Consider the following 22,863-nt stretch of genomic DNA (forward strand, 5'->3'; position numbering starts at 1 on the left):
TATATAAACATGTAATTCTTTGTTTCGCTTTGATCTTTCGTTAAAATATACTCTACGCGCATTCGTCCTGCGTTCGACGAGTACAAGCTCCATTTTTCGATTTTATCGCGAAACCAGAGGTTTTTCCAACTAAATTCCACAGTTAACTGGTTAAATACTAATGGCTCTTAGACTTGGATAGAAGCGGTATGCTCGTTATTAAGATTAGTCGGTTGCATAGTTTCCATACCACGGGAAATATGGGAAAAGGTGGAACGTCAAGGATTTGCTTGAGCACCTTTCGAGGACTTTTAATAATGGATTCCTCGAAGATCCTGTTAATCCATCGAGAGTTTCTTGTGAGATTGGAATAATCAATGTCGAATACTATTAACCATTCCCGCGATTTCTCAACGGTTAGGAGAGAGAGAGAGAGAGATATCCCAGGGTTTAGCAGTGATGAGACTCTAACGTCTCATCGGGCCAAAGCCTCCAGACCGCCAACCAATAGAAAGACTGAACTACTATTGGTCCCATTCGGGTTCAGACTATAAAATCCAAGTCTCAAATACAGAAAAGTCGGAATGAAACTGGATAATCAGTAGGAAAAGGCTTAGCAGTGATGGGACTCTTCATCAGGCCAAAGCCTTCAGGTCAACCTATGGGAAAATTAAACAACTATTAGTCCCATTCAGCTTCAGACTATAAAATCCAGGTCTCGAATACGGAAAAGTCGGAATGAAACTGGATAATCAGTAGGAAAAGGCTTAGCAGTGATGGGACTCTTCATCAGGCCAAAGCCTCCAGGTCAACCTATGGGAAAATTAAACAACCATTGGTCCCATTCGGGTTCAGACTATAAAATCCAAGTATCAACTACACAAAAGTCGGAATGAAACTGGATAATCAGTAGGAAAAGACTCAGCAGTGATGGGACTCCAGGCTGGAAATCGTATCGGGTCAAAGCCTCGATCAGTTCATGTTACAAATGATTATATTTCAGTTTATATTACAAAAAGAATTTCTAATGCGGGTAATGTCCCGTTGGTTTAATAACGTGTAACACATCAGGCACCGACTGGAATGCGGCCTGGGAATCAGCACATCGTTCGCATTCTCTTCCGATTTTAAATAAGTGTCGCTGAACATCTACTTAGTGTCTACTACCGGTATATCTACTTAACACGAGCGACGCTCTCGTCCGACTAATCTCTGCTCGAATGAACGTCGGGACAAAGGTCAAGGACAAAACTCGCGAACCGCCTACGGCAAACGTCCGTTTCGTCGCTTCTCTTTCGTCGCCGTCCTCATCTTCGTCGTCGTCGTCGTCGTCGTCGTTGTCGTCGTCGTTCCCGTCATTCGGTCTCTACGCTACACGTGGTTGCATGAATAGTTGGGTTACGCACGGCTACGAAGAAAATATACGTAGTTGCTCGGAGATATAAATCGTCGATTAATCCTGTCGGCGTTCCCGTATAACCTTATCGTACGTCGAAAACTTTGTTTACCATTGCGTAATACTAGTGTGCATTTACAGTATTTACAATGACTCTGGATCCCTGGGACTCGAGTACGCTGTCAGATCAAGAAGTGTGACTGAATGTCGACCAATGGCGAAGTACACTGACGAGCTACGAATTTTATGTTAATTGTATCCATTGCGATCTTCGCTACGAGTGAATACTAGCCGGAGTACTACTACTTGAGAAATTAATTAGATCCACCGCTCTGCTAGACTTGGTTTTTCTTGTGGTAAAAGAAGGATGGACAGTTTCGCATTTTTCCATTTAATTTTCAAAAATAGTACTAAGTCTAACTAAGTCTCGTTAAACCTTACAGTTTAAATTCCTTTTAACCCTTTGTAATATACCTCCTTCCAATACTTAACATTTTCTAGCTAGACAAAAACAATGGTTATTTTTAAACGAATTCAAAGGGAAATCACAGGTAAATTGAGAAACGAAGCTTTTTTATCCGATGCATTGTACAAAGTTTAATATTAAATATCAAACTCTATAATTTTGCTGTGTCAAATCAATTGGCTCAAAGGGTTAATCAAGCTCTTAAACTCCAAAATAAATTCGTTTCTCCTACGTTTCCTACAATCAATATTCAAACAAGTTTCAACTCCATATAGATACATTTCCATAAAACCACAAGCAAAACCAAGCCATCGAGCGGCGTCTAACAGATGAACTGAAACCGCAAATCGGTAATTCGTTGTCACAAATTGCGTTTTCGCTTTCTAAAATGCCACACTTCCGCATTGACGGACATTCATAGACAAGAAGGTGAAGAGTGGAACATTAAGGGTATGGTATGGAATATTAACCTAACGATCGCTGTAGGAAAGATCGTGATCAAGAGGACAGGTGATAGGATCAGAATTTCCTGACTACATGTAACGTGGACCCTGTTAAGGTGCAAGAAACACACAAACGTCCTCGAAGACGTCTCGCATCCCAGAACACGAACACGCGATCGCAGTCCAGGAACGTTTAACACTAGGTTTACGGGCGTTTATTGTAGTTTATTCTATTGTTCTGGGGAAGTTGATATTCGTTCATTATATTTCGGAAATTGTAGATGTACAGACAATCAGGATTCGTATTCGTGTAACTGGATCAACGAAAACCGATTGAAACATTCACCGAATAATGTTTGTAAAATCCAATCTGCGTCAAATTGACGCGTTCCGTAAACCTAGTGCTAACTTGAGCCTCCAGGAGCAAGTCTTGGAACAAGCTTCTAAATGTCACTTGAATAAACAGAACAATCAGCAGATGTCGGAATAGAAACAATTATGAAAGAATCGCAACTCACTCCAAATTTGATTCTGCAAACGAGAAATCGCTTTCTCGCGAAAACTTTCGAAGCTTTAATCTTCGACCTGCTCGTGGAGGCTCCAGTCGAACGCGCCTGATATAATCCGTTGAAACGATACAATGTGACTGTGAAGTAGATTTTCGTGAAGTAGATCGAACTTCGTCAATCCCTGAAAAAGTCAAACAGCTAGACTTTGGACAAATCTTGAAAACGTATGAAAGGATCAGTAGCAGAGGCTGCTGATTTCACGCGTTTATACAGTCCAAATCGCAATGAAAACTATGGATTGAGATTCAATAATATTCGTGTTATTGTAGTTCTCTCGTAAGGTAATCGTAAAATTTAATTCGCTATGTATACTGACAAAGATACTAATTGAAAATGAATCCCAAAGAGTTCGTACGGAACGAAGTCCAACATCCGTGAAACTTCGCGTTCCCATCGATTCTGTGATCCCAGAATCTAAACGAGTCTAAACAGCTCGTCGACCACGCTATATCGTTTCCGCCGATTATACAATGGACAAAGTACAACGAACTCGTGAAACTGCCATTCCGAAGACCCAATCTGTTGCGATTAGAATTCAGAGGAATTTCATACGCGTCCAATTCGAAGAATACCGATTTTCCAAGTGAAATCCGGGCTTTTCGAACGAGTACGAACGAGCTTCGAAGTTCCGCGCAGATCCGGATGCACGGAATTTGCCTTTTTGGCCGTGGGAATGACGTACGGGTTCACTGTATTTTGCCCGACGACTACATCATTCGAACCCATCGATCCACTCGAATTCCCGCGGTCGGTTAATGACTCCAGCACAAGTTACGCAGTCGGTTAAATCGCTTATCCTACGCCATTACAGCTAATCTTACTCGGCGCTCGAGCGTTCTTTACGCCTCACGTTCGTATAATACGATCTAAGCCAAACACACGCCACTGCCAGGAAGCCAGCCAGAATTGGGACGCAATCATAGCTTTTATGGAAGCCTTGAGCAAATCTACCTGCCGGTGCACTTGACACCTCGAACTGCGCCCTACATCCGTCAAGGGAACAATCGGCGGTCGTCTCGGTCGACGACGCTTCACGGAATTCTTATGTGTTCCCCGATGTTCCTCGTTTTAACGCATTGAACGCCGGCTAAATTTCAGCCACTAAAAACGCGAGCGTCGATGATTATATTGATACATTTCTAAACATCGATTAAACCAAAGTTTCTAACTTACGGAAGGGAATAAGGAATTCGATTCTGTAAATTTTACTTTGGATTTGCTGTTAACAGAAATTTCCATGGAAATTACTAGAGCAAGGAAATAAGCTTCGAAACAAACTTGAAAGTACTAGGAAAAAAACCCAAAAGCAGCTAGTAACGTTTCTGTTCGGGAGATTTCGTTATCCTAGGAGATTGCTCGATAATGATTACTACATAGATAGCTGTATATAACAGCAAAGAACACGTTCGAGTTCCTTTGACAGACATTCGCGTTTCTCGTCCCACCCGGCAGATAGATTCCGACGTTTATTCTCATCATAATTCTCTTAGTGGACTCCTCGTCCTTTTTCTTCCATCATCATTCTCACGAATGTAAAAATATCATGGTACTTTTGTTGGTCGCGACGTTAAATGATATCATTTAGATAATTTCTCTCTTAACCGTATAAGCTCGATGAAGAATAGAGAGAAGGAAACACGCTGGCTATAATGACGCTCCTCGCGGTGCGGGCACGCGACAAGATGGACGTTCGAATCATCGCGATGGCGCGCGCGCGGCCGTCTCAACGTTTTGCCTCCAACGTCGTTTAACCGTTTAACGTCGATGTTATTGTCGAGGAGAACGATAGCCTACTGCGATTGGTCGTGAAAGTGATTCCCCTTTACGAATTTTAGCTACGAGTTAAATGCCATCTTCGATCGCATCGGTGCTTATGGACAGATTTCTGGTCAAATTTCGATTGAAATTTGTCGTTTCGAGGTGGTCGAATAATTTTCGAGTCGCGAACGTCCCGCACCGCTCGAGGAAGCAGACAAGAAACGCTCAGTGGACGAAAGGAGAGTCTCGAGATTTAATTAATTTCTCCTTATAAACAACAACGTATCTTTCCTTCCGAATAATAACGTTCGCGTCGACTCGATAAGAACGCGATGTCGACTTCGGACCTCCATAAATACAAACATACCGATCAATGATTCGTTATCGCGTTAAATGGTAATGTAATTCGAATTCTTCTCTGTCGAGAAGACGATGGATCGCTTATCGGTATACTTAAGTTGATATTCTTGTTGTTCAACATTGGCACGATCCGAAGTCGACATCACCTCCTCACCGTCACAATAAAAGAACGGACGCGTCCCGTAGACTCGTTTCCGAGGCTGTTGACAGGGCAACGTGTTTACAAAGTGTTTCGACGACACGCATTGCAACACGAAGGAACTTTGCGAAGGACGTTAAGTGCGTGAAGGATGGTCAAACCCTCGAGAGGACAGAATATTTTTGGCAGAAGTTTACAGATTTGGCGCTTCGGCGACCGAATTTCGCGCGTCTTACTTTACACGCCTCTTACTTCTTCTACGCGTTCATGGGAAAACACAAGAAAATGCCCAACTCAGACGTTCTAAATTTAACGTTCTAACTTTACGAAACTTCCGCTTCGGTATTACAGCAAGAACTTCCTCGGGTTATATAAGTAGTCCCACCGGCAAATGTGAATCCGTCTCGAACTCGAAATAACGTAAACGGACGCTAGAACGTCTACCAATAGAATTTTTAAGGATAACAACAACGGACGTATTACGAACGGCTGGCTGTCAAAGCGGTCGACGGAGTCGCCGTTTCGACAGACACGATGAAAATATCTATTCTCAATTTCTTCGTATTCGCAATTGCTCTTCATCTTTCCTCGTATTTTCTTTTCTTTTCTTTTCTTTTCTTTCCTTTTTCATTTGTAATAATGAACCATTTCGCTTCGTGTCGCCATTGTGGAGCGCGGACGGCAAGGCGAGAAGTTAAGGACGAATTTCTTTTCATCAAGGACGAAGTCAGAAGGTAAATATTAATTAACGGTAGTAAAGAGAAACGAAAGAATTTCATCTGCAACTCGTTCCTGGCAGTGGCGTGACGGGTGGGGAAGGGACGGTGGTACGAGGCTGGCTCGGTTCATGGACATAAATTAGAACCGCCTGTGTCTATCGCTCAACATCCAACCGGTTGATCATACCGTGCGAGGAGAACCGAATAATAAACAAGGACGCGACACAATCGTCGCGTCCTCCCGACATCCCAATTGACGAATTCACCGCGACCTTGTAAACAGACACTTCGGAGACCGCGGCGCGAAGGACGAACAATGAATTTCGCGAGTTAACGATTAATTTGATCGTGGCTCGATTTAAACGAAAACCGAAGTAACAGATTTCAAAAGCGTGCTTCTTTAGACAGGCTATTTTTAAGTAGCGATTTGACTGTTATTTAAATCGTTAGTTAACGAATTAAATAGAAAATACGCATTCCTCGGTTATCGAAAGGATCGAACGACGAACAGGTCGCGGCGAATTCGTCGATTCCACGGAAATGGCAAACAAGGAAAAGAAAAAAAAAGAAACAGGAAACAAAAAGGTGTAAACGAAAATTTTGTTATCTGCACATTTTATTCCGTTGGTTGCTAGGTAGTGTTAACTCGAGTAAATAAAAATAAAAATAAACTGTTAAACAAGGATCTCTGGTGTTGATTAGAATCGTAGACACAGGCAATAGAGTAACTATACGGTATAAATATAATAATAGCGACAACTAATCAATCAATTGATAGTCAATGAACGATCGATAAATTCTCTTTAGGTACTCATCATCTGGATTACGCGACGAAGCTGACAGCAATATCGCGGTAATTAATGTACAATTGTAATATTGTTGACGATACAATAATAGCAATAATAATAATAATAATAATAATAATAATAATGGTAATAGTAATAAAGGTAATAATACTAATACAGCGCTATTAACAGATTTGATTAAAGACGGTTTCACGTTGATCGTTAATATCGACTTTAAATAGAACGATCGATCGACAATCAATTTAAATAGTTTTCCGCGATGTACCAAGCGTATCGTGCATGATTTCCATTACAAAAACACGCACACGCACACACACACGCACACACATTTTATTTTTCGCAACATTCCGCTTGGACGCAGAACGAAAGTGACGAAGAAAGGAATGATGGAAATAACAAAAGGGTGCAGCAGCGCCTGGTTCCCGAGTGATCCGCGACCGCGTTGACAATTTTTGAAAACGTAATGCCTCATTAATTACCCTTGCTTCGTATCCCATTACAATTGTATTCGGTCGAAAGAAAATAATTTGATTACAAGGTGAACCAGATTTTTCTATAAAGTTTGGATGGTTAAAGTTTGAGACGCGGCTTGGACACGTTCGGGAACCGTGCGGTGAAAATGTACAAAGTAACCGATCGTAAAATGTAACATGTACATTCGCAGGAAAAACATATCCGTTTCTGATTGGAATCGACAATTAATTAGTACGGTTTCCGCGTAAACAGCTGCGCTGGATCTTACGAAACGAGATCGGTTAATATTATGCAACGGTGAATATTAAAGTAAAAAGTATAGCTACTGGTCTCGATCGAAGCGAATCGATAAAATAGATATACATATGTATATATATATATATAAATAGATATATAAATAAACAACAACTAATAATACAATAATAAGTCTATATCTGATACAGTAATACCACTGATCGATACAAATAGTTTCAATAATGAAAAGCTGCCAAATTCAATAGAATTGAACTGATGCCTGTTTAGGCCATGTTCCGCTTGAGTCAATTATAAAACGGTATAGGTTTCTTTGCCTCTCGGAATTGATAAAAACTGTACGAAATACGGAATCATGAGCTGTAAAAAAACGAAGAACTGGAACGTGCTGAAAATGCCACATACCAGAAGAATTGGACCAGACGGAAAAGGTGATGTAGAAAAAGAAGAGAAATAAAACGGTGAAAGGAATATGTCGTAGACAATGAAGCAACGCTCTCTTTCGCATTGTAATTGAACGATGTCGTTTGCCGGACAAGCTACTCAGAGAATGGGCCCCTAAGAGTTAGGGACTCGTTACTGTTTCTTTTTTTTTTCCCTTCGACTCTACACGTCTACGGTGTACTCTCCGTTCTACTTTGATTATAAACGCTACTTGTCGCGCACAATAATATTGTCTCTATGGTATGCAATGTAAAATTCTTGTTTTTCTTGTTCGTCTACCTAAAAAACAGTATACGTTCATTTTCTTTTTTTTTCCTGTTTTCGTCATGCACCCCCATTAATACGAAAGAACTTGCATTTGTCTCATGTACTCGTCCGAGTTCGCGAACAACTTCCATCGCGGGCGGCGTATTCGTCGACCAACGAATAAACGGTTAATTATTAATCCGTAAGTGGACTGCCGATTTTATGCATCTCTCGACGAATACAGCCGTACGAAACACAATGACAAGTCGATCCACTTAAGTGTGAAACTGCACGAACATCTGCGGTCTGTTCGTGATAACAGAGGACTCGGTCGCGTTGGATAAGAATAACGAATTCGAAAGGTGCAGAATGGAAGTTATCCGTGACTCGATCTAACAAGTATTATAATCATACGAGCCATTCATGCATGAATATTTTCTACGCGGTTACAAACTGATAAACAACATCGTACTAGATAAATATAAAATCCGACTAAAAAACGTATATATCATCGGCTGAAATATAAGAAATAAACACATATACAATTAACGTATCTCTCTTTCTTTTAAAATAAAAGAAGAAAAGAAAAAAGAAAGGCGAATCGATTTGAAAATCAACTCATCGAAATGTATGCTTAAGCGTTCTCGCATTCGCAAGAATCGTTTGCGCGATTCGGTTGCGAATGCGTTCCATTCATCGGGCACAGAACGTTCCACAGAGTTCCGTGCCGGTCGCGTAAAACAAAAGCAACAGAAACACGTTATTACGCTTGTCATCAGGCATCTCTACTAACAACATTGGTAACAGAAGGCAGAGCTTCCTAAATATCCCTACGATATGGAGCAACATCGTTGCAAGAAAATATGAACATTTCAAAGTTTTCCAAACGTCCTGCTCCGCGTCTCGTTAAATCCATTACAAAAGTTGTCCCTTACAAACGAGGAGAACAGGTCTTTTCTTGTCTTTTCGTCTGTTAACCCTAGCACTACTTTGGGAAAAAGGGATAAGAGAGGAGGAGACAAAAACGTGTCATCTTTCAGAATACGTCAGAAAATGTTAGAAATGATGTTGCTACATCAACGAGATTTCCGTCATTGTTAAAAACATAATGTGTCTACGATACGATACAACACAGTTCTCACGAAAAGGATAGAATGTTACGCTGAGATGCGATTCTTATTTATCAAGAACCTAGTCTAAATGTAAAACTTCTCGAATCGATCAAAGGCTTTAAAAATGTTTCCAACAAATTGTTGCGTATTTCTTAAAGCTAACTATTGCACATCCAAAAATGCCCATTACAAACTAACGTTTCTGTTTGAAAAACTGTTGGTGAACATTATCGCCCTTCTCCTCCTCCTCCTCCTCCTCGTCGCCCCCTCTAATATAGAACACGAAAGATTTCACCTTGGTAGTTCTAGAGTTAAATGGTCATTGATCTGCCCGAATGTTGTAAAAATATTCTCGTGACGTATTACAAGAACGGTTTTATACAATTTCTACTCTGTCTATGCGTCTACGAATAATCGATGTGAAATATATTCGAAAAAGGATAGCTCGCAATACTGTTGGAACTCTTTGATTTCCTAATCTTTGAGAAAAGCAACTATATGTCAATGACTATATACGGTTCGACGGCGAGCAGTAAAAAATTGAAAAGTTCAATATCCTCGTCTCTCTCAGAATATTTTGCTCCACATCTTCATCATTTTCTAGAAGAACTCTCTGCCTAAGTGAGGACGGTTCGTCTGTTGCGACAATCGCGGTCTACCTCGTCCGTTTGCACTCGCCGCGTGCCGTCGAGTATTCCGTAACTCTCGGTCCACCTCCAATTCCTCCAGTTTCATGGTCAGGCCGAGCTTCTGTTGCACGGCGAGCCGCAAAAGCTGATTCAACGTTTTCCTGTCGTCTTCCGCCGCGGCCAGCTGCCGCTGGAGTTCCTCGACCTGTGTCACGTATTCTTCGCAGCGTGCGGCGAACATCGCACGCAGACCTGAGGAGTGCGGTTAGCAGGTATTAACACCATATACGAAGAGATGCGTGAGAGCATGAATTATCTAGTACGCACGATAGAGCAGACCCAAATAGATTGGAGAACATTTGATAATAAGTAACATTAACCGCTCGAATAATTTCAATTTAATGTCTTTTAGTAGAGTCCTTCGACTGTAGGACCAAAGATGTTAGATGCGTTAAAGAATATATTCAAGGTAGTGTTACCTATCTGTGGGTCGTTTGCAGTGATACGCGGGTAATGGTCTAGCAACGTTAAAAGGACGTTTTTATAATCGTGCCGAATGTATTATAAAGAATTTCGGTAATCTTTGAAGTGAATCATTTTAACTTGAATGTAAGTATATTTATACTTTATTTTGGAAGAAATGTACTGTTAGTTATAGAAATCGCAGTGGTAATAAATAGTTAATGTAATTTGCTATAAAACAAAGCAATATCGTTGATGACAAACTCCCAATGCAACTGCAAAGTCGATCGTGGCACAACTTGTTAAAAGCAACAACATACACATGAATGCTGATAACAGTTATTATTTTTATGGTAGTACATTAGTGGAATGTTAGTAAAACGAAAAAAAAGAGAATAAATTAACTGTTCTGTGTAGAAATAAATAGATACTAAATATCTTAGGTGATATAATATAAGGAAATGTAAATTGAGAATTTCATTAATGGGAAACTTACTTGAGAATGTTGCAGCGTTCTCTTTTAACATTCTAAGTTCGTTTCTTAACTTCAACATGGTTTCGTTAACAATGATCTTCTCGTTCTCATATTTGCTCTTCAAGTTTGTAAGCGCTACTTCTGCGGTATTCTTGTTCGATTTCAGCACTGTTCTTAATGTTGCAACTTGCTCGCGTTTAGCGGATAACAAGGCCTTCAACCTAATCGCTTGTTCCTGTAGGTCTGCTACTTCTGCCTTGTTCTCATTTACAGACCCTATAGTTTAAGATAAAGAGAAATATATTATTCGTGGCATAGGAATAAAAGAGATATAAATTTATCTAGCAATTCTTTCAACCTACCTTCGCACACGTTGCAAACGTTCGACTGTATTCCTTTAACCTTGGAAAGTTCAATTGTATGTTCGACAGCGCTTCTGAGATGTTTAATTTGATCCATTGCAGTTTCTATATGTTTCGCTATTTCTTTAGCTTTACTCAAACTTTCTAAATCTTTAATTTGAATGTCTGTCTTGAACAAAGTTCTGCACCATTCTATCTTCTCATTCTCTTCTTCCTTTTCAGGAACGATCTTTTCGTGATCAAGAACCACGCGCGATGGAATTTCTCCATTAACTGTGCAAACGTGATGGTAAAGTTGAGCAAGCTCGTCAGAAATATTTTGCAAATCATTCTGCGCGGAGTCAAGGAAACCGCCAGCTTCCACTGCGAGTTTCGATAGAATAGCAATGTCAGATTCAAGTTGTATACTTCTTTGCTCTGTATCTAAAAGCTGAAATGTAATGAATAACGTTTATATTCGCATTGATGATATTCATCAAGAACTTACTAGTTTTGTCATTTATTGTGTGTTCATTGATACTGTATGTATATCAGCTTTAAAACTTTGATTGTGAAAGACAGATTTCGTATTTCAAGAAAACAATGCTTGACAGTTGAAGTAATTTTGCAAGACTGTACAAGATGATATAGAGAATATCTGCTTGAACATCGTGCAAACAGGCTCTGTGAGTCTGACTCATGCTACGTTAGATGCAAGTGAAACAAATAGAAGGATAGTATTTACTGAGTTCTTGTTCCTAAGCACATTCTATTTTAAAGCCACAGTGCATAGCAATTGAGATCCGTACATTTGTTGGAGCACTTGATAAGAAAAACATTCATATGGATATTGATGGTATCAACCCATTTGTGAAAACAATAGTATGCTAGGACACATAGAGTATAGAAATATTTTCACAAAGGAGTCTATGCTTCAAGAAGTCATGGTATATCCGTCAGTAGCTATAGCAACATGAACAGTTAAGAATATAAAGATATCAAAAGCAATACAAGATGGGTTGTTAGGACATTAGAAAGCAATCTGTACGGATCATTAAAGGAGCCAAAAGACAAATTGTTATTAAATAATTGGTAAATACATCAACGGGATCACACGTTCCAACCTTTTCTCGAAGGCTCTTCTCTGACTCGGGGATCTGAAATGCCATAATTTCTATTCAAAGTCTAAATTTTGAATATTAATTGTCATTGTGCCAGAGTCACAGTTTATTTTACTTTCGTTATTTCCACGTACTAACTTATTGTCAGTGAAAACTTAACTTAAGTTAATGACTTTAAGTTAATGACTTACATTTCTGTTCTTCATCATATTTGCTGCTATGTTGCTGTTTATAAGTATGTAAAATAAAAAACTCCATATAAATGTAAAAAATGTTATATACCTTATTTCTCAGATTCGTTAATTCCGTTCGTAACTGTTGCGTTGAATCAGATATAGTTAAACCATTTTCCAATTCAGCTAAATCTTTTTGAAGTTGATTCACTTCACGTGCAGACATAGTACTCCATTGATGGTACTGCATAATGGCCTGAAGAGGAATAAATTAATTAATATTTTATTCTATAGATTACATGGATATTTTTTATACATACTTGATTCAATTTATCCAGTGTAGCTTCTTCAGTTTGTTTTTCAGGTAATTTAGAATGAAGGTGATGCAGAGATTGTACATGAGCTGCCAATTGCACTATACGTGCAACAAAAGATTGTAATTCGTTCTGACTTTTCTCAACAGCATATTGTGATTCCCTTAAATTCTGTGTAAGATGAGCTTTTTCTGACTCTGCAAGTTCTAACTGCTTTTCTAATTTTTTTAACTCATTGAGATGGATTTCAGAGAACAAATCAACTTGCTTGTCAGTGGCTGAAGTACCTGGTTCCTGAGTTTTTAAATCTGCCTCAATTCTACGTAATGCAGGAGAATCATCTTCTCCATCACTGCATATTGTTTGATCCTCTGTAATTCCTCTAATTGAAAGTGCAAGATTACTAAGATTATAAATGGATTCACTATTAATTCTTTGATCAAGTTCTTTCTTAAGAGCATATTTTGCTTCACGTTCAGCTTGCAAAGATTCAAGTGCTTCTTCCATTTGTTTTTCAGCAATCTTTTTCAAGTTTGTTAACTCTTCCACTTGACTATTTAAAAGTTCCACTTCCTCTGTTAATCTTCTTATTTCATGTTTGGCACCTTCAAATTCTACCTGACTGGATCTCAATCCAGACACCTGCTTTTGCAAGGAAATATTCTCATCTTCTAATTCTGAATAATCTTGAAGAAGTCTAGCTTCACGAAATCTACATTCGCGTAGCATAGTACGCAAAGATTTCCTTTCTGTCTCCGCTTGCTGGTGGTCTTTACCCACTTCTTCTCGTTCTTGGAATGCATGATCACGTTCGGATAACACCCGTTCCAATTCATGACGTAACTAAATGAAGCAACATTAAGCAAAAAATGTATAAACTCGAAGAAACCATAAACTTTTTCATACTCTTTCAAACAATAAATTACATACCTGCTTGGTTTCATTCTCTAATTCAATAATTTGCGTTTGAAGAGATGTTTCTCGTGCAGCACTTTCATTAAGAAGACTTTCTTCCTGTTCTATGCCGCTTTTCGTGGTCAGTTTTGTAGTTGTCTGGAACTTTGCTAAAGCCTGTAAACCGAAATACATCAGAAAAATAATTAAAGTACATAATCCCCCCTTGACATCGGTTAAAATATTCACAAAGTTCTACTTTTTGTTAAAGCACAAATGCTGTACAACAAACATATTGCAATTTGCAGAAACACTGTTAAAAAGTGTAACGTATACGGAGAGCATCGAATTTTAGACGAAATTTTAAAAGGAAAAACTTAAAAGAGACAACAGTTCACGTGCATCGAAATATATAAGGGAAACAGAGCTAACCTCTTGCGTGATTTCCAACTCGTGTTTCGTGTTTTCGTAGAGGGCCTCGAGATCGTTGCATCTTTGCTCCAAAGCCGATTTTTCTTCGAGCAAAGCTAGACCGTATTGAGCCGATTGTATTTTTTCCGTAGACGCTAGATCTAATTCACGTGAGAGCCTCTCGATCTCGATCCGGAGGTCTTCTATCGTAACACTGTCTATCGTGGCCATTGCTGTGCACACCGTCCAAGATCGCTTCGCTCCTTTCCCCGTCGAATACTTCCTCGTCGTTACCGTAAATATATCGGAACATCGGCGGCCGTGATGTATTTTAGATGCAATAGCATTATGCGAATACTCGAAACGCTATTTCCTTTGCGTGCCCGCTTTCCGAAGCCTCACATCTTCCGAGAATTCACGACCATTTGACAGACGTGTGATTAAGGGGAGAGGGCGCGGGGAAAATCACACGGACCGGATGGATACATGTTCCTTTACGCGTTTCGCGTTCCTCGTGTCCCGTTCCGCTATTCCGTCGTTTCGTCCCGTCACGATAAGCACACACATTAATTACATTTTATCGGAAAAATGCACGAAATCATCGTCGACTCGGAATAAACGCGTATCGCCGTCGAGATGAATATGTTCTTTGTTATTCTGTTGCATGCACCCTATAGGAATATAGGAAACGTTACAAGAATCCCTATGAAGTGAAAACCCATGGAAATCAACGGTACATTACTGTTATATTTTTCACGATTATAAATATTTCAAGGAACGAATTCCGTTGCCCTCTAAAATCTGTAGGATTTCGAATCGCGAACATCGACGGAAATAAAATCGTATTTTAACGTGGAAGATAAACTGTTCGGATAAAATTATTTTCGTATAGACTCTGGGGTAATTTCGATCCTCCGACATTTTCAATTTTCTGAAGCGTTGGTCGAAGCATATGTCACGTAAATTTATTTTTGTAGTCTCGCGAGAAACGAATGTATAAGAATGCGGTAAAACTACAAGAATACACGGTTCGCTCGATGGGAAACGTCGATTGAAAGACGTATCGTTGGAAATTACGAATTTTCGTTGTAATAAAAACGTATCAAGGTTCCGAGCCGAGAAAGACCACACAGAAGTACATGTACAAAAGGATGAACAACTAAAACGGAAAGCTATACATTTATACTTTATTAATAATCGATCTCCTTTGCCAACTGAAATATAAATAATACAGATGAAATATATTTTATATAGTACACCTTCATATTCGTAGATACCAGTAATAGATAAACATGTGGGGAACAGAAAAAAAAACAAGATCTCGTTTTTGCCTCTCCGTACACATTCTATTTCAAAAATTCAGTTTAAAAACATAACTTCAAATACTCCGCAATCCTTTATTACTTTGTAGCTTACTTTTTTCCTCATCATCGTCTTCATTTTCTTCCTTTAAGTATTAATAGATTAATATAAGTCGAGCTGTGATCGGTTATACACCAATCGAATTAGTTCATACACTGTAACAGTCGTATTCTTTACAATGTTCGTACGTAAGTCTTGTAGCAGAGACAAAAGCGCAGGTGCCCTATCGCACTCATTTTTTTTTTTTTCTTTATATGCTTATCTGAACCTCCGGTGCCACCACAATGAACCCCACGTCTAAATCGCGTACCTTTCTTCAATGTATGTTATTTACCCCCGGTCGTCGACACCCTACATAGTAAGGCGTCGGTCATCTTTACATGATAAACCATGTTATCCGTGTACACGCGAAATATTCAAACTATACAACATATTGGTCAATGAAACGAAAGCAAAAATTGTTCGCGCGGACTCTTTGATCCTGACACATTTAAAGTCCAAATTCATCGAATGAGAGCACCAAAGGTTACGGTCCATTAGCGAAATACACAATTTTTGATCCTCCAAATCTCGTCAGACGCACTAGCGCACTGATTACTACTACCAAAATCATGTATGAGATCGGTTTAAGTCCCGAACAGTTAAGTGTATAAAATTGTTGCAGGACACCTGTACTACACAATACGACGCACAAGTCGCCATCAGTTCCACCAAGTTAGGCACGCCCAACTTCTGAACATTAATACACATTGTCGCTGCTGGTAAAAGTATCAGTGTACTCTTGTGTACAGGTTTTGCATGCGTGAATCCGTGATCCGTCGAATCGTTTTGGGAAAGAATATTTGTTTGTTTGTTTGTTTGTTTGTTTGCTTGCTTTTTTCTTTTTTTTGTTTTGAATATTGACATGGACCAACACATGCATAACGTGTGCACGCCCAATCCACCTAGACTGAATAAAGATCTGCGAACGATCTTGTTAATTTAAATTTAATTTGCTCGTTCGGCGAAACGAGTCGCAAAGTATTTAGGGACATCGTTAATTTACACTCCAACAACTGCTCTCATTTATTTATAAGCGCGGTGTCACCATAAAATTTGTTGCAGTCTATTCTGTTTCCTATTAGACTCATTCATGCCCTCTTTTTTCCATCTTCTTTATTTTTTCTCTTTTTTTTTTTTAGAAAAACTTAGCACATCTTTGTACTTGTAGTAAACCTAATAATCTCCTACAACCACACAATATTCGGAGAGAGATATTCGAGACTTTTAAATGCGCTACACTTGTTTCCATCTTCTTCATCATTTTTTTTTATTATTATTATTATTCTCTTTAACACTTCATGATTTTCGGCAGACGTTCGGAAAAAAAATACTAGACAAATCGTGATCTAAAAATTTTTCGTTCTAGAACTTATAAAAAAAAGATTAGTGCGGTACTTTATACATGAAAATATAACTCCCGTTTTTTCTGTGATATATAAATAAAAGGATCGTTAGAATTAGTCACCAGCAACGACCAGAGTATATCTAGCTTTTTACAGTACAAAATACAGCTCCTGCACATACGTATGTATATATGTATACACATATGTGCATATATATATATACATATACCTAGTAACGAAACACATTTCACCATGTGTAAGGATGTAGTAAGGTAAAATGCAACTGCATCCTTTGAAGTCTGTGTAACAATCACTGATAGTATGAACAATGGCGACGCTCAATACAACAATTATGATTTTAGGTAGAAAATGTGCAACCTTGCGTAGACTTCTGTGTTTATATGTATATATACATATATACGTGTTTTAATATAACCACTGACGATCATACCAGTACTTACATTCATCTTCATTTGAAGAATTTGACATAAAAAGCACACTTATGTCCTAGTTTATCAGAATCTAATACGTAGATCAAGTATAACTGTATATAAACTAGTAAACACTGACAATCTTACAATTGTGCAGTTTTCACTGAGATCTGAAACTAGATTCATTACAAAAGTAATGGTTCAATGATCCTCGTTACATCCTTACACATTAAAAACTGGCGTTACTAAACCTTATTTATATGTATTCAGGGCCGGCATTTTCACTTCCTTTCCCATTAATTCTGAATTTCTTATTCTTTTTTTTTTCTTCATTTTTTTGAGTTGCTAGAGAGTTCGAGAGGGAGGACCGGATACAAGATGCGTGGATATGAAAAAGGAACATAATATTGGACTTATCACAACTGTTTTTTTCTTTTTCGTCAGTTTTTATATCCCTCTCATGTACAAAAAATGTAACTATCTTGTTAATTTTTATCATCTCATTATCTTTCTCGTTTCAATGTGAATCACCAACGAACGTAAAAAAGCATCTCCAGTTAAGCTGACAAAACATGGCCAACAGAAATTGTCGACCTGAGTTGAACGTTCTTTTACAAAGCATATTTAAGAATCCATACATCTTGCATCACAAAATAATGCGCGTACGAGATAGTTTGAAGGTCAGGGGACAGAGGATTCATGTCTCTACTCTAATTCAATCGAATGTTTATAATATTATTACATTGTAATAGTGTGTGTATTCATGTAATGCTTGAATGTGTCCTATGTGTAAATGTACTTTTGTGCGCGCGCGCGCATGTACGGTGTAGTGTAACAGCAATAAAAACAAAGACATTATAAGAAAAAACCCTTGCGAAGAGAACAACGATGTTTAGAGGGGAAAGAAACTAGGAATAAAATGGGCTTCCGGGAGTTGGGCATGGAGAGATTGAAATTCGAACGATTATGACGAAACACGTTTTTAGCGGTTATACGCATCAACGAGACACACGTTCGCATATCCCTACCTAGCTACAATTCCCGGTAATAGCGCGCGCGACGGTAAACGGCTTATCGTTAAGCGAGCGGCACGGATTCCGGTTATATCCTACTTCCTGTCATCCTGATCACATTCACGGCTTATGTGACCAGTTTTGCCACAAATGTAGCACGTCTTTCCACCAGCCTCGGTACAGTTGCGAGCGATATGACCTGTCTTATTGCAATTGTAGCAACTTTGCATGGCGAAGCGTCCAGAATCATTGCCACCCTCCGGGCAGCTACGTGCAATATGGCCAGTCTTGTTGCAGTTAAAACAGCTCATCTCAGGCCCCTGTTCAAAATACTTCAGATTATAACATAACATGACTTATCAATGTGAACGTATGAATTTATGAGTACCTATCATAAATTCTTGCGCGCTGCATTATGAAAATTATATTTAAAAAATATCAAATATAACGAGGAAATTAAAGTTTCTAATAACCTGTTGGCAGTCTTTTGCAATATGTCCAACGCCATTGCAACGGTAGCATAGGTCTTGATCTTCCTTGCATTCGCGTGCGAAATGCCCAAATTGGTTGCACTTGTAGCATTTGTCGCGGCCTCGAACAAAACCACCTTCTCGATCACGTCCACGATCACCTCTACCACCAGCTCCACCTCCTTGTGGACATTCCCGAGCATAATGGCCCATCCGGTTACACTTGTAACAAGCGCTCGAACTCATGGTTTATAAATCTGTAAAAATGATTATCCAATGTTTTGTACACAATCCTGCCTTACATGTTTGGATTCAAAGATTTCTTCTCTTTTGAGAAAAATATATTTTATTCGTATCATCTTTGTGTGGGATGATATGTGAACAACTTGATCAAGTTATTATACAATACAACCATAATGAACCTTCATCAATAATTACAATACAAGTGAGAAACATATTCTTAAATTAAAATACGAGGTATCATAGAAATAGAGTTAAACAAATAAAACGCCTTAATTGTTAAAAATATATTATATTGTTATAAATCTCGTAGTAACGCATAATACTCGAATAAAATTTCAAGTACTCCGATTTTGGTGACTATTATTCGAGGGAAAAGCGTTTCTAAAAATTTCACGTAAAAAAAAAGTGAACGGAGAAATGTGGAAAAAAAATGGGATATAAAAATTAGATTATAAAAGTAACTAGGAATACGAGAGAAAATCGGACGAAAATTATTCTCATGTTTAATATCTTCGAAAAAAATGCTGAAGTTGTGTGTGTGCAATTAACGGGAAAAGGATGAATCTGACGAAATATAAGCTATTTTGAATAACAAGATAAAATGGCATCGTACATCCATCCATTCTCGGGGAGTACATAGAATACACGTGTCCGTGGCGAGCGTCGCGTACAATGGACACCATTTCCGATTTCGGGGATTTCGGTGGGCGCAGTAATATTTTACGAACGAATTAATAATCGCTAGAGATTATTTTTCCATAAAACCCTCAAAGAATTGCCGTCCATAGTACAACGTGGCTCTATCGCCCCCACTTTGCAGTGGTGGTACGCAAGTACGCCACGGCGCGAAGATGGCATCCAAGACTGACGCCGTACTGCGCTTTTTTTGCCTGGCCAAAGGAAAGATTAGTCGAGGGCGAGGTATATGTGCAAGGCAAATCGTAATGAAACGGATTCAACGGCGAAAAGAAATTTTTTCAGCGGAATCGGCGAAGCGAAGCGAATATTCATTTACCGTGTAACGAGAAATTGAATTGAAGTCGAGGACCACGTGTGAAATTGCACGGAAAGAACCGCGGAGTCGGGATCATTACAGCAAGCAACATTTGCTGTTGGCGTAGCGACTTACCTTGGGTGCTTGATGTATATGCACGAAGAATCCTCCTTCCGTTGGGCTTCGCCGACGCGTCGGGGACAATGGGTCCGCGAGAAGTAGTGTTTTCCTGGGAAAACTCGAACCGATACTCAGCCGGATGATTGCGGTGACCATCGACTACAAGAGGGAAGACTGGCCAATCGTCCCTACGTTGCCCGCCAAACTCCCGTTGCAACTGTGACGATTGTAGCGACAACGCCTCTTGAACTCGCTACCAGAGGGCTACGCACAATAATCGTTCTTCCAAAATTGTTCAATAATATCGAATTTCTTTAATGAAAACGTTATTTTACATCGAAATTGTCTAAGATTTAAGGCCAAATTTCTCGGATAAGCTTTGTTAAGTTAATTTTATATATTCTATAACAGACCTCGAGTAAAACGTGATATTCTCTTTTCCTTTCTTCCCCACTCCAAGCGTGAACTTCAATCACTACATGCCCGACCGAAACGCCATCACCCCTACTATAACGTATTTATGACCAACATAAATCTAGAGACAAATCTAATTTCTCCAGTGAAATGTCTTCATACCTGCCAACTTGACGCTGACACGGTTTTATTAAAAATTCAAATGCCACATTAAACATGAAACTGATGCATCTTATATTAGAAATTGCTTGATTTTATTATTTTATTTTATATAATTTTCTTTTTAAAATATATAAAACTTTATTATTTATTCCTTAGTCTTGGAAAAGTTCGAGATCAGTTTTAAATCCCTTGAAGTTAGTCGCATTTCTTCTTAAGGATTTCTAATATACATGTATAAACTGTTCAAATACATAGACGCTGTAGGCGGATACTAACCTCTAATGCTAGTATTTTAATTGTCAATAAGAAAACGCAGAAAAGTAAGAATACTTTTTTGGAACGTTGATGAGAATTAAGATTATACACTTTTATAAAAATACCTGTCAATCACTGATTTCATGAAATTTTATGAAATACCATTTCCTTTATTTTAATTATACATCGAACAATATTATTTATCGTCTCGAAACAGCTTTTACTTTAAAATTAAGTACGATGTTTTAATGGAAACGTGACATATAATAGCTGAACACAATGTCATTGTACGATGATTTTGATAAGCATCGAACATCCGAAAAGGTGGCTGGATGGTCATCTAGCATTAAGTTATTACAATCTCAATTACAATTAAAAAAAGCCGCTACTACACAGGTAAGTTTTTTTACGTAATAACAATTGAATCATGACAACATTTAAAATTGTTATTATGTTACATGTGTAGCCGAAGCGTGAACAATATAGAAAAGCCACAGCAGTATTAGCACCTGTAATAGATTTAAAGTCAAAATCAAATCGAAATGCAGATAGAGATGATGATGGGCCACATAATAATCCACTTTCTTCCAGTAGCGTTAGCAGTATTGGAATAGGTGGTGAATTCGATTGGAATGTAATAAATGAATATGATCCTATGTGGCCCAATGAATACGACAAAGTTGTTAAGGAATTAAGGGATTTACGTGATAGAGAACATGATCAAGAAACTGAAATGCGTAAGAGAAGACGTGACAGTTCACGTTTTGAAGATACACAGGTAATATGGGACATTTAATGTTTAAATAAAACTGTACAAGTCAAGTTTCTTTGTACATGGAGTAACACAAGTGTATATTTAGACTTCTTCTGGAAATAACACAATGATACCTCCTGAGAGGGATGAGGAAAGGACTCCAACATCCAGAGGTATTGCAGGAGGAGCAGCTATAGCACCACCACCTTCTTTACAAGAATCTTCCGATCTGCCACCACCAGCACCAAGACAAGCTACTAATATAGGATACGCAACATCATCCGTAGCAGCAAAAATAATGGCCAAATATGGTTTTAAGGAAGGTCAAGGTCTTGGTAAAAAAGAACAAGGAATGTCTGTTGCTTTACAAGTAGAAAAAACTAGTAAAAGAGGTGGTAGAATTGTTGGGGAAAGAGAACAACTTATGCCTCCTCCACCACCTATTGCTGTTTCTCCACCACCTCCACAACAGGCTGCTGCACTGCAACCTTCTGAGGAGCCTAGTATTACAGAAATAATGAAATGTCCAAGCAAGGTAACATTTTAAGAAAGTAGTGGATATCATAAATGATTTAGAATATTATTTTTTAATGTTGTTACTTAATATTCTGTTAATTATAAATTAGGTTGTCTTACTACGCAATATGGTTGGTCCTGGTGAAGTAGACGATGATCTTGAACCTGAAGTCAAAGATGAATGTAACACAAAATATGGTGATGTTGCACGTGTTATTATTCATGAAGTAACAGAAGTTGCTCCAGAAGAAGCAGTTCGAATCTTTGTAGAATTCAAGAGAATAGAAAGTGCTATTAAGGCTGTTGTCGATTTGAATGGACGTTTTTTTGGTGGAAGACAAGTTAAAGCAGGTTTTTATTCCAGTGAAAAACTTGACAGTTCACAATTAATGGATTAACTTCTTACTGAACATTACTTAATAAATGCAACAAAAGAATTGTTTCAAATTAATGTGTTGACTATTATGTAATAAATTGCCCAACATATCACAATTTCACTATCATGCTTATGTTATAATTAACATAAGATAAATTTCGGATGCAATGGAAAACATGGAAAAATATACATGGAAGTCAACATATTAAGAAACATTACAAATTATACTTAATTTCAAATTGAATAAATTGTAATATAGTTTAAACAATTTTATATATATCGTACAATTAATGATCTTTTCATGAACATAGTATAAAGATCATGTGCATGATAAACATAAAGAATGAGTATATATGAAAAAATTTCTATCTTCAAAATAAATAAA

General features: G+C 38.3%; 3 protein-coding genes and 1 long non-coding RNA gene across 6 annotated transcripts; 2 read left to right on the top strand and 2 right to left on the bottom strand.

Moving 5' to 3' along the window:
* Positions 1–955: 955 nt before the first annotated feature.
* Positions 956–14,666, bottom strand: BicD (Microtubule-associated protein Bicaudal D). 3 transcript variants are annotated; one of them, XM_031981872.2, is made up of 8 exons: positions 14,005–14,666; positions 13,609–13,749; positions 12,685–13,521; positions 12,474–12,620; positions 12,195–12,227; positions 11,092–11,521; positions 10,751–11,005; positions 956–10,044 (listed from the first exon to the last, which is right to left on the bottom strand). In XM_031981872.2, exons 1-8 carry the CDS (start codon positions 14,212–14,214, stop codon positions 9,764–9,766), a joined length of 2,334 nt encoding a protein of 777 aa, XP_031837732.1. In that variant the 5' UTR covers positions 14,215–14,666; the 3' UTR covers positions 956–9,763. The 3 variants fall into 3 exon arrangements, with proteins under 3 accessions (XP_031837732.1, XP_076221471.1, XP_031837733.1); XM_076365356.1 differs by having other exon boundaries at positions 12,171–12,227; XM_031981873.2 differs by lacking the exon at positions 12,195–12,227 and having other exon boundaries at positions 14,005–14,663.
* On the top strand, positions 9,942–11,453 carry LOC143174302 (uncharacterized). Its single transcript, XR_012998132.1, has 3 exons — positions 9,942–10,064; positions 10,205–10,401; positions 11,314–11,453. It is a non-coding gene; the product is annotated as an uncharacterized LOC143174302 (long non-coding RNA).
* A 484-nt stretch (positions 14,667–15,150) lies between the features above and the next one.
* Positions 15,151–20,540, bottom strand: CNBP (CCHC-type zinc finger nucleic acid binding protein). Its single transcript, XM_031982159.2, has 4 exons — positions 20,415–20,540; positions 20,017–20,265; positions 18,648–18,901; positions 15,151–18,494 (listed from the first exon to the last, which is right to left on the bottom strand). The coding sequence occupies exons 3-4, from the start codon at positions 18,888–18,890 to the stop codon at positions 18,270–18,272; spliced, it is 468 nt and encodes a 155-aa protein (XP_031838019.1). The 5' UTR covers positions 18,891–18,901; positions 20,017–20,265; positions 20,415–20,540; the 3' UTR covers positions 15,151–18,269.
* Positions 20,541–20,770: 230 nt separating this feature from the next.
* Positions 20,771–22,789, top strand: Spf45 (splicing factor 45). The gene is made up of 4 exons (XM_031982147.2): positions 20,771–21,228; positions 21,299–21,610; positions 21,693–22,121; positions 22,213–22,789. The coding sequence occupies exons 1-4, from the start codon at positions 21,112–21,114 to the stop codon at positions 22,498–22,500; spliced, it is 1,146 nt and encodes a 381-aa protein (XP_031838007.1). The 5' UTR covers positions 20,771–21,111; the 3' UTR covers positions 22,501–22,789.
* Positions 22,790–22,863: the final 74 nt, after the last annotated feature.

Source organism: Nomia melanderi, chromosome 3 (assembly GCF_051020985.1).
Source record: "Nomia melanderi isolate GNS246 chromosome 3, iyNomMela1, whole genome shotgun sequence".
Classification (NCBI taxonomy): Eukaryota; Metazoa; Arthropoda; class Insecta; order Hymenoptera; family Halictidae; genus Nomia; species Nomia melanderi.

Bases quoted from the DNA above. Each gene is read 5' to 3' on its own strand.
- CNBP (XM_031982159.2), bottom strand. From the start codon at position 18,890: ATGAGTTCGAGCGCTTGTTACAAGTGTAACCGGATGGGCCATTATGCT. The intron at 18,495-18,647 runs GTTATTAGAAAC...TATTTTGAACAG, and splicing joins TTGCAAAAGACTGCCAACAG to GGGCCTGAGATGAGCTGTTT.
- Spf45 (XM_031982147.2), top strand. From the start codon at position 21,112: ATGTCATTGTACGATGATTTTGATAAGCATCGAACATCCGAAAAGGTG. The intron at 21,611-21,692 runs GTAATATGGGAC...GTGTATATTTAG, and splicing joins CACGTTTTGAAGATACACAG to ACTTCTTCTGGAAATAACAC. The intron at 22,122-22,212 runs GTAACATTTTAA...ATTATAAATTAG, and splicing joins TAATGAAATGTCCAAGCAAG to GTTGTCTTACTACGCAATAT.
- BicD (XM_076365356.1), bottom strand. From the start codon at position 14,214: ATGGCCACGATAGACAGTGTTACGATAGAAGACCTCCGGATCGAGATC. The intron at 13,750-14,004 runs GTTAGCTCTGTT...TTCGGTTTACAG, and splicing joins AGTTGGAAATCACGCAAGAG to GCTTTAGCAAAGTTCCAGAC. The intron at 13,522-13,608 runs GTATGTAATTTA...TGCTTCATTTAG, and splicing joins TAGAGAATGAAACCAAGCAG to TTACGTCATGAATTGGAACG.